At 39.2% G+C, this 14331-nt stretch overlaps 1 protein-coding gene across 1 annotated transcript in view; it reads right to left on the bottom strand.

The window, feature by feature from the left end:
- Positions 1-14331, bottom strand: part of CUNH7orf72 (chromosome unknown C7orf72 homolog) — a 24966-nt gene that overhangs the window by 4591 nt on the left and 6044 nt on the right. The window contains 5 exon segments of the mRNA XM_019473030.1: positions 10484-10591; positions 11146-11190; positions 12228-12292; positions 12761-12893; positions 13562-13635. Coding sequence (XP_019328575.1) covers positions 10484-10591; positions 11146-11190; positions 12228-12292; positions 12761-12893; positions 13562-13635 — 425 coding nt within the window.

Below are 14331 nucleotides of genomic sequence, written 5' to 3'. Positions count from 1 at the left end.
TTCTCCCCCCCCCCCCCCCCCCCCCCCCAAGTTGTTCAGGTTGAATATCTGTATGATATTCATGATTACAAGCAACATTTAATCTCAGAGAACAAATGGGGTCATGGGGTTCGCAAAGAGCACAAAAAGCAAGGAAATATTCTTTAAAAAAGTGATACAGATTTAGCTCATATTTAGGTTCCAGCTTCAAACATGGAATTTAGGTAGCACGCTTTAGGCCAACAGGTGTGATTTCTCATGGCCTAAAACACAAATGATTTACTAAATGATTCTGAAGTTCTCTAAATTTCCCCTAGAATTTATTAAGAATGTATTTACATGTATATGTAATATTATTAACACTGCTTAGACATATCAGCTGAAATTCTTGCTTGAGTACACCACTGGACTGAGACAGTATGTGACACATCTTGGAAAACTAAAGCCTTTTGTTAATTCTGATGCTAAGTTTCAATGTGAAATTCAAAAAGAAAGTTCCTTAAAGAGACGGAGGAAAGAATTCTACTTATCTGAGGTAGCACAACAGAAAATTTTGATAGCAATTGCTGTAAGATCAAGCAGAAATGGACAAAATTAAAGAAAAAAAAAGAAGGTACTAATATGAATTCAGAGAGATAATCCATAAAGATTAAAAATAAAACAATCTAACCCTGCAATACGACAGCTTTTTTGCAGCATGAAGTTATTCAGAGAGTATCATCGGTACTGTTCTACATTGACAGCACAAAATAGGACACTGCTGAATTATACATATATCCAGACTGCCCATAGACATGGAGGTAAGAGCTCATGAGAAACTGTTTCATCCACTGAATCAACTAAATACTTGGGATTGTAAACCTTGCCTGCATTAGTCCTTTGTGGGTCTTCAGACCACATGAACGATAAGAGTGTCTCCTTTAAAATAATCTCTGAGGTATTTTTTGGTTCCCCTGTACTCTGGGTAAAAATAAACAGTTCCTTTAAAAGTGCATAGAGATATTAGTTTCAGTACAGCTGATCAGCTACTTCTCCGCAACTAAGTTCAGCACAGGATGCAAAACTGGACATATGTGCGAGACACGGTTTATCAGAAAATTCTTTGACTTGTGTACTGGGAAACTTGGCTCTGAAATTCCTCACCAGAATAGCAGAGGTAATGACAAAATGCTGTATCTACCTACCACAGTTATAACAAAGGACTGTGGGTGAACTATACTTGCCACAGGAGCACTGGCGGTATATGTCATAGTCTTTGTACCCGTAGTTAGCAGAAAGACTATCTAGTTCTTTGTCTTATTTTGGAATAGCCTTGCACTAACCCATACGTTCATACACTGCTTTATTCCCTGGGCTATGCTCCAGTATGTGACCCTCCAGAGAAGGTGCCTTTGTAGAATCAGTACACCAGTTTTGTAGCACTTGGGAAGTTGTTACCTATAGGGAATCGCCAAGTAGTTGGCTGAGCAAGTAACAAATCTGCTCTCTGTCTTGATAGCAGCCATGCAGGGGTAACAAGTAGGCCTGAAAATACAATACAGCAGTGGAACATATTTTCAGAATTGGACAAAATGGCTTGCAGAGAAATTTGCTTTTTCATGTCAAAGTAGACAATTGTCAGGCTATGTGCAGATGAAGTAACTCTGTGTAGAAGATTTCATCTGCATATGCAGGGATCCCACTGAGGGACACAATGGACATTGGGTGGGTGTGAGTGTAAGCACATGCTTTCAGCCCAAACTGAAAATGTGGTATCACTTTGAAGGAATCAGTCAGCCTATGAACAGAGTTTTATTACCCTGGTGATGTGCTACATACCAAGATACATCTCTTACATGTAATAAAGAAATTCCGTTGACTTCCTTTAAATTGTATGAGCGTTACAGAGAAGAGAAGGAGATCACAACAAGAAGCCCTATATTAACTTGCAACATTTTATAAGCCTATTTGGAGTTAACTCACATAAGAACTATACAACTGTGGAGATATTCAAATACATTATGCACTCTGAGGCATCTGACTGATAAAATCTTCTGACCTTTAAAACTTGCAAAACTAGAAGAAAAGAGAAAAGCATCATAAATGGCCAAACATTATCTAAAAATCAAGCCTGAGAGATGACCCAAGATGAAGATTTGTTCTAGATTGTTTGTTAGAAAGGATTGACAGAAGTTGGTATATTCATAACATGTGGGAAGGATGTAGCTCTGAAAGAGAAGAGATGGGCAGAGAGAAGCTAAAAGTACCAGGATAGTAAGAAAGTTTACACTACATTAAAGCAGCTGCTCTCCTGGGAACCTGCAAAGAAGATGCAAAAATGTGCTGCGGTTATGTATGTGATAAAGCAGAAGAAACTGAGGTTAAAAAAATACCCCTTTGTTTTTTTGTTTTTGGATCATGCTGTCTAGCTCTTGTGTGTTTTCTCTAATGAGCTGCTAAACCAGACTGTTGCTGGCAAAGAAAACAACTAAGTGCCAGGCTACCACTGGGCAACATACAAAACTCCTCTGTGGTTATGCTGGCGTCATCAAGCTTTCTTTCTGTAACCATGACATCTCTCTTGTTCATACACTTCCTTGTTATCATGCTAGCAGCTCTTAGTCCCAGCAATAAGAAACATACAGTGTTGACAGTTGAATCTGTGCAAGCTCTAAGATTTTTCAAGTGGAATGTAGTGATTCTTAGTGCCTCTGCTTTGGTGTGCCTCTGTTTCATATGTCCATCTCGGGATGTCTTTGAAGATTTTTATTTCCTGGTAGTGTTCAGGAAAAACAGTGTGGGCTTAATTTAGTTGGCCACCCATACTGGCATTTAGACCTATTTGAGATGCCTTAAGGTATCTGAGATAACCCCCTATAGCACAGGACCTGCAGGAGACCCATACTGTTCTGAAGCAGTAGCTGGAAGTGATGCTCTAGGGTGTCTCCAGGGCATTGGATGCCCAGATTTGCTGTGTAAATTCCATGTCAGCTGCTTTTATGGGAGCAAAATCAAGATTCCCCCAAATAATTTGTAATTCTTGAAAACCCTGGATCTAGCACTTCAGCTTGAGCGACTGAGGTATCCAAGTTTTTTGTGCAAAAATTCTGTCTAGTGAAAGCAATCCGGTAGATTCTTATTTTGCACTTAAAAGCAAAGAGTTCCTAACATCTTACTCTTTCTTAGAAACATTGTTGTACAAATCTCATAGAACTAAATCACCAGATTAAGTCATTAACTAGCTCTTCTGGTTACTGCAATTATAAAACAGGCCTCTCACGTCTCACTCACAGTATATAAGACTTGCAACTGGCTTCCACCTCAAATCCCCTTCCAGGAAGACTGACACGTCACACATTTGTGGCCCTTCTTTTACTCCATGATCCTATTTGCCAAGCAGAATACCCTGTGGTAAAAATGCCTCAGATGTGATCCTATGTCAGGAAACTCAATGCATACAGTCTTTTGTGTTGGGAAAGAATATACCTGAGAGAACTTGTGAAGTCAAAACAAGGTGCTCCATGCAGAGCGATGAATGGGGCCGACAGGATTTTTGAACAGAGCATTTGGGGTTGCATTTCATACCCTTCTCCCTCAGCCATCAAAGCAGGATAGGGAATGGGTATTTACAAATGGATTTAGGGTTTCTAAAAGGATAAAACCATCAAAATGGTAATTACCCAGAAATCTTTTGAATCATGTTGAACTGGAACATTTTGTTTCTACAATTTCAAACAGTTTTATTCTACTTTCAACTTTTTCAACCCCCCCTTTTTAGTAGGGGGTAATATTTTTCAGAAACAAGAAAGCATTTCAAACCAGCAATAAAATCTCATTTGGAAAATGTCAAAGTAGGATATTTCGGCATCTGCCACCCTCAACCTCCCAAATGACTCAAACTGGAAAATCACTAAAAAGGCATACATGGTGGACAAGCTGTCAGTTTCTGAAGAAAAGATACATTGTGGGAAAGCTATTAGGCAGCCCATGAAAATGACTATGCAAGGTGCAAGGCAGCAGACAGTCCTGTCCCCAGCTAATTGTGGCCTGTGAGGTTTCTGTGGTAACTTGAAATGATAAGGGACGCATACACACAGTCAGTTGGAAGCTGACTACACCGAAGAAATATGACTGAAGTCACTACAGATATACTGATGTGATAGTAGCATTTTGCCCAATGTGCTTGAGAAACCAAGAATAAAGGGTAGTTTCAGAGAACAGCTTTGTGCAATAACTGCAGGACTTGAAACACTTAGGACTTTGTCTTCTTAGAAACTATGTGTATTAAGTTCCCATTTCAATCAACTGCTTCCAGAAATGGATTTTGGTCAGATCCTGTCCTCTCTCTGACACAGACAACTGTGGCCTTGGACAAGTCACTTCAGCCTCCTCAGTCTTCATCTTTCAAAATGAAACTAGTACTATAATCTACTTTACCAGTGTTATGGCAATTAATTAGTTGATGCTTCAAAAGTGCTGCTAAGTAAGTAATACTTTGTTAGAATGCATATGTATTGTGTAAGCACTGCCCTCTACTGAGTATTATGAGAGCTGATGAATTATGAGTAGCAAGTTTTAAAATGCTAATGACTGCCAGATTTTTACTTAATTCTGGAGGCAGAGGCTTTTAATGTGGAACAAGAAAATATAATCTCTGTCCTAACTCCTTTTGTCAAATTTCAAGAGGTAGGTTGCAATAAGTACCACAGTAAGAAATCAGGAAGTTGCTGTGCTGTAATACAAAAGACACACAAAAGAGGAAAGCACGAGGCAGATATAACACTCGATTGATATGAATTGTTGCTGTGTCCGCTGGAATGCACTAAGTGTGCTACACTATTACTACACTAAGTACTGCTAACTCACTGAGGGTGTAAGGGAGTTCTAACAATGCCAAGGAGGAGAGTTATTTGCGTCTGTCAGACTGAGCATTTACCAGAGCCCTGCCCATGAATGCTACAGAGGAAATCCCCATCACCAGCGTGGGAGGCTTTTTTTTCCATTGACCCTTAAAACACCTGCAGAAACAAAATACTACATAGAGCATAACCTTGTTTCAGCAGCTGACTGGGGAAGAGATCAACAAAGGAAAAAGCTGGTGACTAGGGGTGGAAGAGAATTATACAAAATAACATACCTATAAACATGTTTCAGAAAAAGAGAACAGCAGATGATCATGTTGGGAATCCATACGATGCAGTAAAACCAGTTTCTGTATGGCTTTCAAAATTATTAGGTTCAAAATGCACTTCTGAATAAGAAAGAGATTTTTTTCAAAGTAGTTGTTAATAACAAGAAAGAATGAATTGGGTCATTACTTATTTTTACTTACTAATAACATGGAGTCTCTCAAAAGTGCCCAGAGAATTTAGCAGTCTGAGCCTTCCTGGAAGTCACTGTAGCTGTGCTGTGAAGTTTCCTCCCCTGTGTGACTTGCCCAAGGGAGCTGAAAATACAGTGTTTCCTCAGAATTCAGACCGTTCTCCTCTTCCTTGATACACATTTGGGTTGGAGCAGCAGTTACACACAGAGGATCAGATTTTTAGAAGTGCTCAGCACCTAAAAGTTTAATTGTGGTGTTTGTGGCCAGATTTTCACAGGAAATCAACATGGACCCAGAATGTGAGCTCTTTCAGAATTCTGGTTTTCACGTGTGGTTGCCGAGCTATTTTTGAAAGCCTGGCTGGCTGCAGAAAACATACTCTTTAGCTCTCAGTTGCTTCCCTACCTAGTATATGGTTAGCTATGTGACATATAAAACCAAATGCAGTATTCATCTTCCAGAAATAAGTAAATATTATAAGCAAATAATTAATAATCAGATCAGTAAGAAACAAAGAAAAAATAACCAAGGAAAACAAACATAATCAATTCAGACTCCAAAGTCTTCTAAAACAAATCGCAGAGGTCTCAGTTCTGCAAAATATATGAACAGATACTCAATTCTAGCCCTGTTCAGGAAATCTTGTTAGGCAGATGCCTTTAACTCATTGATTCCAATGGAATTTACACTTCATGGCTTTGAAAGAAAAGAGCAAATGCAAGAAGAGAGTTTAAAGTAGGTAGACAAGTGGAGAAAGTAGGGAAAAAAACCCACACGAAAAAGAAACTATGCACAAAAGATCAGTAAATTTAAAAATACAACAAAAGCCACTTGATTCACTGGACAATTGCTGTCCAGTATACCTAACAAAATTACACAAGCAACACACAATGAAAATACAAAAAAGCACCAAAGCATTCAATTTGGAACCTCGCTAGTTAGTGGCATAAAAAGATGAGATTCAAGCCTACAACTCCTGTGCTCTGACAATGTAGTCCACTTGATGGAGCACTGAGCTGTAAAAGGAGATTATGATAAGTTTTATAAAAGATTTTTGGAGGTCTGTTGGTGACAAAGGACTGCATTAGAAAGAGATTTTCAGAGTGCTCTTTCACAACAACTTCCTAATTTTTTGACTGGCTTTTTTTAAAAAGATTTGTATGTTGCCCTTGGCAAAGAAATGATAGAAGATTCCAGCTCTTAGGCATACATTGCAACATAACCAAGGATGAAAGAGAGGAACAAGTTCATCCTAAAGCATGTTCAGGAGTGCATACACAAACCAAGGATATTAAGAATGATGCTACGTTCCAGGGCTGGAACAAACCTCAAGAGATGATGTAATTGATCCATTTCCCCCAAGACAGGCTTTACTGAAAGCCTGGAAGAGAACGAGAGGAACTGAACTACCATCCAGGATCTTTGGTCAAGTGCGAAGATGAAGAGTCTGACCTGAGAAAAGCACTTCTACAGCTCCCTTAGGAAAATGCCCACTGATCATTCTAGACTGCCACCAGATCACGAACATAGTTTTGATTAATAAGTTCAGATTTATAAATTTAGCACTTCTAGATGAGTCACAACACTTATGACATGGCTTTTTACATGTGGTGAAGGCTCCCACAGCTATTCCATGTTTGAACCACAGAGAAAAAATGGATAAAAAGTGACTTAGATTCCTTAGTCTTCACTTGTGCCTCAGCCTAATTTTTAAGAACTATGGCCATCATTTTGTGCTAATTATTGTTTTTTAAAACCAAGTTTCAACAAAGCACCATTTCAATAGCTTAAAGCTCAGAGTTTGGTTAAAAAAAAGGCACAGGCTAGGGCTCAGGATACATGAAGTTTCATTCCTAACAGTGCTACAGATTCCCAATGGAATTTGGCAAACCACTTAATCCCACTGTACCTGGATTCCCATCTGTAAAACTTCCAAATTGCACGGTAAGGACTTCAGAGTATTATCTAGAGTGCTGGGTATATGCAGAGCAGCTTTTCACAACACTGATCTTATACTAGGGGCTTTTAGGCTCAACTGCAGCATAAGTCATGACTTTTATCTTTTTTCTAATTCCTTAAGAAAAAAGAAGAAAAACAGAAGACGGTTTCCTGTTCTGCCAAAAGGAAGAGAGGGTGGGCGCAAGGGTAACATGCAAAACATGCCCAGGTTCACCACTCTTCCTGTTTGTCTCTGCAAAATTACATGACAGATGACTCTTAGCTAGTTTCAGCTTTGCTAATAATTTGAATGGCAACCACTTTCTTGCATGGTCTGGGGGAGAATAGTGTCTCACTCTGGAGTAATGCCCGAGCGCTGATGCTGCTGCCCAAGTGCTAGAGGCAGGAAGTGCAACTGCTAGTCCATGAAAGAGTGAAAGTGACTACCTACAAAGAGATTTTTACATTTTACAGACTTACAAAGCATATTTAGGCTTCTAAATCCAAAGCATGTATCTAATTCGCAATGATTTTGGTGGGAGTCTAGCAGCCTTAATACATTTACAGATCTTGCTAGAACTACTGGCAAACACACAAAGCAAAAAAAAATATTATAGGGATCACTTTTATGTCTTTTTTCTGACTTTCTTCTTTCTTCTACTTAAACTCATAGCAATCTCAATGTCTGACAATCATAGAGAATAAAAATACTTAATGAAGAACTTAGAATTTTTCAGGTGGAATTGAGTTTTTCACAGCTTTGAGATGTCAGAATCTTTTAGGTCTCAGAGATCTTGATCTCCTGGTTGCCAGAAATCAACGAAACCCATGGCCTCACTCACTAAAAACCAGGAAAATGACATGGAGGACACCGGAGAAGGTAATACAGAACCTGCTGCTCAAACTTATAAATCCACCACGATACCATACACTGCAAATAGTTCCAGGCAATATGTCCGTCTGTTTGCAGCACAGCGTACACATCAGCTTCTATTCTTCAAAGCTCTACAGCAACAGCAGTATGACATGGCAGAACTAAGGGTTAATAGCTCTGCTAACTTCCCTTCAAACTCAGAAATCTCTGTTCAGCACTATGTTGTATGCTGTGTGTGCTGTATTTTTAAAGCACATTTCTCAATAATCATTTTATACTATTTTATGTTTTAATTCAAGCAGAAGTTACAAGTTAGATGAAGGCTGTGAGAAATCAGATGACTTGTGCAGGAGGTGAGATAAAACAATCCGAATGGTACATTATGCACATAAAAGCTTGATATTAATAGGTTTGGTTGCAGTAATATGGGTCAAGTTTGACCATCGTACAATGCTTAGCACCTTATTTTGCCTGTGAACCTAGTGCTGTAGTCAGTAAGGCTGTGTGAAGAATGATGTGCCATTCCCCACAAGTGTGGCAGCATGTGATGCATTACAAAAGGATATGCATTTTCCCTGAAACTGATGTAAGAAACAGAAATGAACGGACTTAAGGTGGAGCTCAGAAATTCCAGCTACTTCCAAGGCAGCTCCCAGCAACTAGGAATGTTTAGCACATACTCTGCCGTATGTGAGTAAGGCCCAGCATTATGCCTTTTCTTCAGAACAGAGAGGGAAATATTTTTAGTTTCTCTCCCTCTGCTTCCCCCAGGAAAGTATCCCTTCTGTAGTTTCCTCACAAATGTGGACTCTGCAAGACCACTGAAAGGACAGAAAGGAAAGGCCTAGGCAAAGAGAAAATCTGATTAAGTAAACAGAACAGTCTCTTTCCTCTTTTGTTTCACAATTTTTAGTTCTTACCATTACGTTGTTACTTCTACCGTTTTACTGTCTCAAAAGTTTGCAAATAAATGCTTCATGCCAGCGCAGGCTACTAAGGAGAACTTTAGGAAAGGCTTAAAGTGAAAACCTTTGCATGTCAAAGTTCATGATCTAGCTAAAAGTCAGGAGGTGTTCCCAATGGCATCCACGGAGCTTTTGCAAAGTCAAAGGCCATCTAGTGGCTAAAGCTAAAAATCACGCATTTTTAACATGGCAGTATTCAAGTCACTACCCATCAAAGAATGGCACATGCACTTCCACCCAACAGACCTGTTATTAATACTAAAGAACAGGAAGCGTTTGAAGTATGTCATAGTTTGAAAATAAACCTAGCTTTTTTGGAAGTAAGGACTCTATCCAGAATGGCATCAGCAGAAATTCCTCATGCATGCTAAGCTCAGAACCTTCTCTTCCACGTCCTCCCCACTTGAGCCTTGAATGTAACACAAATCTATTTTCTGCTACTGGGCATTTACAGGAATGCCAGTGTTAGGTAGTCTCAGCATCACTAGGAACCATGAGTCAGGTGTTTTGGGGTATAATCTAGCAGATGTGCTCAGACTAGCTTCACATGCAGCCTTTCTCAATTGAGAAAAAGGGCAAGGGGCCTGCTGAGTTCTTAAAACTTGGTTGTGCAATGAGTCTAGCAAGGTTAACAGTGGGAAGGAGAGTATACTCTGATTTCCAACCCAGCCTAGTTCAGAGTCGTGAAGAGTTCATTACACCAAGACAGTATATTGCAGTGGTGTTACCACACGCAGCTTTTACTTCCCAGGATGGGCACACTAAGCGTGGCTTTTGGTCCAACAGTCAATTATTGTCAGTCCATTATGACCATTCTGTACTAGATGGATGGCGGGGTCACTTGCACCACAGAGCAACTCCTGGATGGAAAAAAACCCTAATCAACATTTCTGACTGAAAAGCGTGATGCATGGTGTTAGGAGCATAATTTCCCTGAAACTATAACACTAATGTGATACAATAAAGAATCAGGCCTTAATGTTCTATGACAAATTCATACTTAGTCAAAAGAGGTTGCATTTAAGCTTATCAAAACACAAGTAGATGGATAAAATCTGTTATACCATCATCTCAGTAGACATCTCTCTGCTCATTTTGTATCAGCTTCCTTGACTAATTTTGTATATCCAGGCTGAATGGCCCCTTAGATTTATACAGACCTACACTGACCACTGTACGCAGTTACCACTGTAGGTCACTTACTACTGACTCAGTAATTAAAAGGGTCTCTTCAAGTTCAACCTTGAATCTGTGCTTCCTGTGTTAACAGACATCATTCAAGTTATTAAAAAGAATAAGAAGTGTTCCCCCCAATTTTTTTCATTCTTTTGGCCCAAGACCAGATCTTTAACTGGTTTTTCCCCTTTCCCAAGTAACAAGAACTCAAGAGGCAGTATCAAAATCATGCTAATAAGAGAAACATACTGTGCAGTGCTTGTGTAGCGAGGCTTTGAAGTTCGCACATGGTTAAGTGGGATTAAGTCTACATCGGCATTGTCAAGGTGTTCAAAATGTACTGCACCAACACAGCCACTGTTTGGATAGAAAATAAATCAAAGATATGTACATTATTCATTAGACAGCTGGTGGAGGCAGCTGAACCATATACTGCATGCTCCAAAATTCTAGTTATTTATTAAAACAGTCCACAAGAAAAAACATGGGGACAAACTGCCCTGTGTGCTTGGCATGTCCCAAGATGAAAACAATCATCTGCTGAACTTGCAGCACATAACAAATGACAGCTGTAGTACATACGTGCAGAGAGGAGGCTTGGGAAGAATGGAAGTAAGATAGAAATGTGTCACCTCTTGTCCTTTTGGCTATGCCCATAATCAGGCTGGGATATTCTTCCAAAGAGGACGTAATGTATCCTGATTTCTAGTTTACAGGTAAAAGGCTGGAGTCACCCGCAAGCAGAGGAGACTTAGCACACGCTCTCCCTTAGCACCAGAAAACACCTTAAGATTAGATAACACAGGCCACCTATAGCTCTTGCTTCAGAAAATGAGAGATGGATTGCTTGGGCTTAATGAAAAATGTAGAAAGTAGAAGCAACCCAGGCAACCCAGGGACATTGTACTTACGTATACAAAGGGATATGACAGGTTCGAGAGCTTCGGCTTACACTGTTAAAGACAAAATAGATCAATCACCTTTTTTTCACCAGACAGAATATTCTGATAGAATATTTATGAGGTCTCAAAAGAGAGGTGGTGACAAGTCAGTTTTTCTCTTAGAATGATGCCATGCTCATTTGAATTTGGTAAAAGACCGTGGTAAATGATTAGATTGGCATATATGCTAAACGACCCAGTTCAGCAGGCAGAATCTTGTCTTTTAATCTTCATCCTCAGATACTGGGACTTCAGGCAATTTCCTGGGAGGACAGTATAAGCAAGTTTTCTTTTAACATGAACTGCTTCTCTACTTGTAACAATTCTCTCATTCAGTTCTTGAGAACATGGGAAAATTTAACATCAGGGCTGAATTTCTCTCTTGGTCTGTCCCTGCAAACTGCTCTCACTGGCCATGTCTATATTCCTTTAAAAGAGCAACATTCAAGAAACCATAATGATAGTGTTTTCTATCTCCCTTCCACCCTGCAGTGGTACCTGTCTCTCCCATTGTATGCATGAGTGTGTCCAGTAGCACACCTGTCCATTGAGTTTGCCTGAGCAAACCTGCTGGCTCATCGCCTGGAAAGGAGGCAAGTTCTAGGTTTCCCATCTTGCTTTGACCAACCTTTTCTTCCCCGTCTCTACCTGGCTTTTATCTGAGCCCTTCTGAACCTCCTGTCACCCTTTACTAGGCTCATCTAAAATGTTCCACGCTGAGACTGTTTTGGATTCTACAGACAAAAGATAAAACCTCGAGTTTGTACATGTGTATGATGAACGTGGTGTTTTCATAAATGTCATGTCTCAATGAAAACATCAGATGTGTGCAGTCATGACAATCATTCACTTTACAGATTTCTTCTTTTCTGCTTTTTATATTTAACTCTCACAGGAGAAGCATGTTAGAGTATACTTTTCATGTAGTTACTGATTGAGTACTTAACTTTTCTAGTTACAGAATGCTGCTGAATTTAGTCTTCTGAAATAATTAACTGTACGCAGACTTCATAAAGGAGGTGCTCAGAGGACCCCAATATTCACAAAAAAATCAACAGGTCTCTTGTGGAGAGATAAAAGATCTTGTTTGAAATCTGTCCCAGAAGTCTCCAACAACCTGAAATCATAATTAGATGCTTCCTGTAAGGCAACATTACCTAATTAATTTGGCTTATTAGATTTTCATGCAGCAATCAGAACCAATTGCAGGACTGAATTTTAGTTTAGTAAAAATAATAATTATTACAGTTAGTAATCACAAGTAAACTAACTTAACATGAGATTTGTTATGCTACAGCATCATTCCTATAATTCCTATCAACCAATTTTTCATCAGTACCCTTATCCTCTCTTTTGGTACTATGCATGCGTATCTTCTTCTGTACCAATTTTCAGGGGAGGGGGAGGGAAAAATATGAAATAATTTGAGGCAATTACTGGAGCGTGCTGATGACCTTAAATGCTCACTTGTGACTGTTTTTATTTGAAAACATTGCTGTGGGTTTATGTGTATGACCTATACAAAATTTAGGCTACATTTCATTAGCAAAACCTAAAACCAGTTGGCAAGAAATTGTTCACTGACTTGGCTTATTTCAGGATTGTATCTCCTTTTTGTGAAACACTGGGAAACAGGATCAGCCAACACTTCCACTGTTGATTCTGCAGGCTAGATTTTGGAAGGTAATATATTATCCCAAGGAACTTCTTTATAAGCTCTAGATCCACAATAAAAAAGAAGAGAAAAAAGTTCCTGTATAATCATTAGTGAATGACATCGGTAGCTAGATAATAAGGAATTATTAGTGACAAAGAAGGATGCAGAACATAACAAAGGTGTATATTTCTAGTTCAAAGGGACATGAAAAGCCTGGAATTACATGTTGCTTGTTGGGGAACAAGTAGTTATGGTACAGTTTCACTGGCTTATCTTCTTTAAAGCTTTCTCACTCACTAATTGAAAGAGGTAGTTTGTCTTCCAATAAGCTTACAGTGATGATGGGTTTTATTTTGTCTAAATTTGAATAATCAGTTAAGTGAGACGGGACATAAATAGAGATTAGACACCAGTCATATCATGCCTGTGACAGGCGTTGAAGACAGATGTACAGAATGCCCTTTTGGAAACTCCAGTTTCTCTTCACTGCCTATAGAGGAAGTGGAGATGAAAGGCACAGACTGGATGCAAGCTTTTAGATAACTAAAGTTCATGAGATGAATCCTATGCTAAATGCTGTTAAAACACCAGAAGTTCCAAGTGATAGAAAAATTGTTTGTAGTCTTGTATGTCCTGCTATCTATCTAAACGTGCATAGTAGCAAAAAGAAGATGAAAACATGAAGCAAAGCACAAGCAAAAACTGTTCTTAAAAGAAATGGTGTCTCACTTTAGAGTATTTGACTTGTAGAAATAGTCCCTTACTTTTTCTTCTCTTCACCTTGCAGAAGGATCTCTTAATTCCTAAGAGAAATCAAATACATGGCAGAAAGCAATGCTATCAACATATATGATACTATGATTGCTTGTTTAAAGAGTGAACTGCATGTATCTGCTTTTTCCTAGTTTACTATCTTCTTTTGCATCAGAATGAAACATGCAATTTCACATACTTCACCAGCCAGCACTGGAGATCAAGAGTAGATCTATTTCTGAGGAGGTTTACTCAGGAAGGAAAATTTAATATAGTGAATACAAGTTTAAAAACTAATAGAATGTCTTTGTCTCTCTTCTCCTCAGGAATGTAGCTTTCCGTTCATTATATTATTTATAAAATGGCACAACAAACGCACTTTGCAGTCCCTCACATATGCCTGATGTATTTGTATTATGTTCATCGCTACAAATTGTGTTCCTCAGGGTTCAATTCTAGGGCCAGTCCTGTTCAATATATTTATCAACGATCTGGATGCAGGAGTTGAATGCACCATTAGCAAGTTTGCTGATGACACCAAACTGGGAGGTGCTGTTGACTCTCTTGAGGGACAAGATGCCTTGCACAGGGATCTAGGTAGATTGGAGCATTGGGCTATGATTAGTGGGATGAAATGTAACAAGTCAAAATGCCAGATTCTGCACCTAGGACGGAGTAACGCCAGGCACAAGTATAAATCGGGAGAGGAGTGCCTGGAGAGCAGCCCTGCAGAAAGGGATCTGGGG

The sequence above is a fragment of the Aptenodytes forsteri genome, unplaced genomic scaffold (genome assembly GCF_000699145.1).
Source record: "Aptenodytes forsteri isolate BGI_AS27 unplaced genomic scaffold, ASM69914v1 Scaffold150, whole genome shotgun sequence".
Classification (NCBI taxonomy): domain Eukaryota; kingdom Metazoa; phylum Chordata; class Aves; order Sphenisciformes; family Spheniscidae; genus Aptenodytes; species Aptenodytes forsteri.
This window is presented reverse-complemented; position numbering and strand designations above follow the sequence as displayed.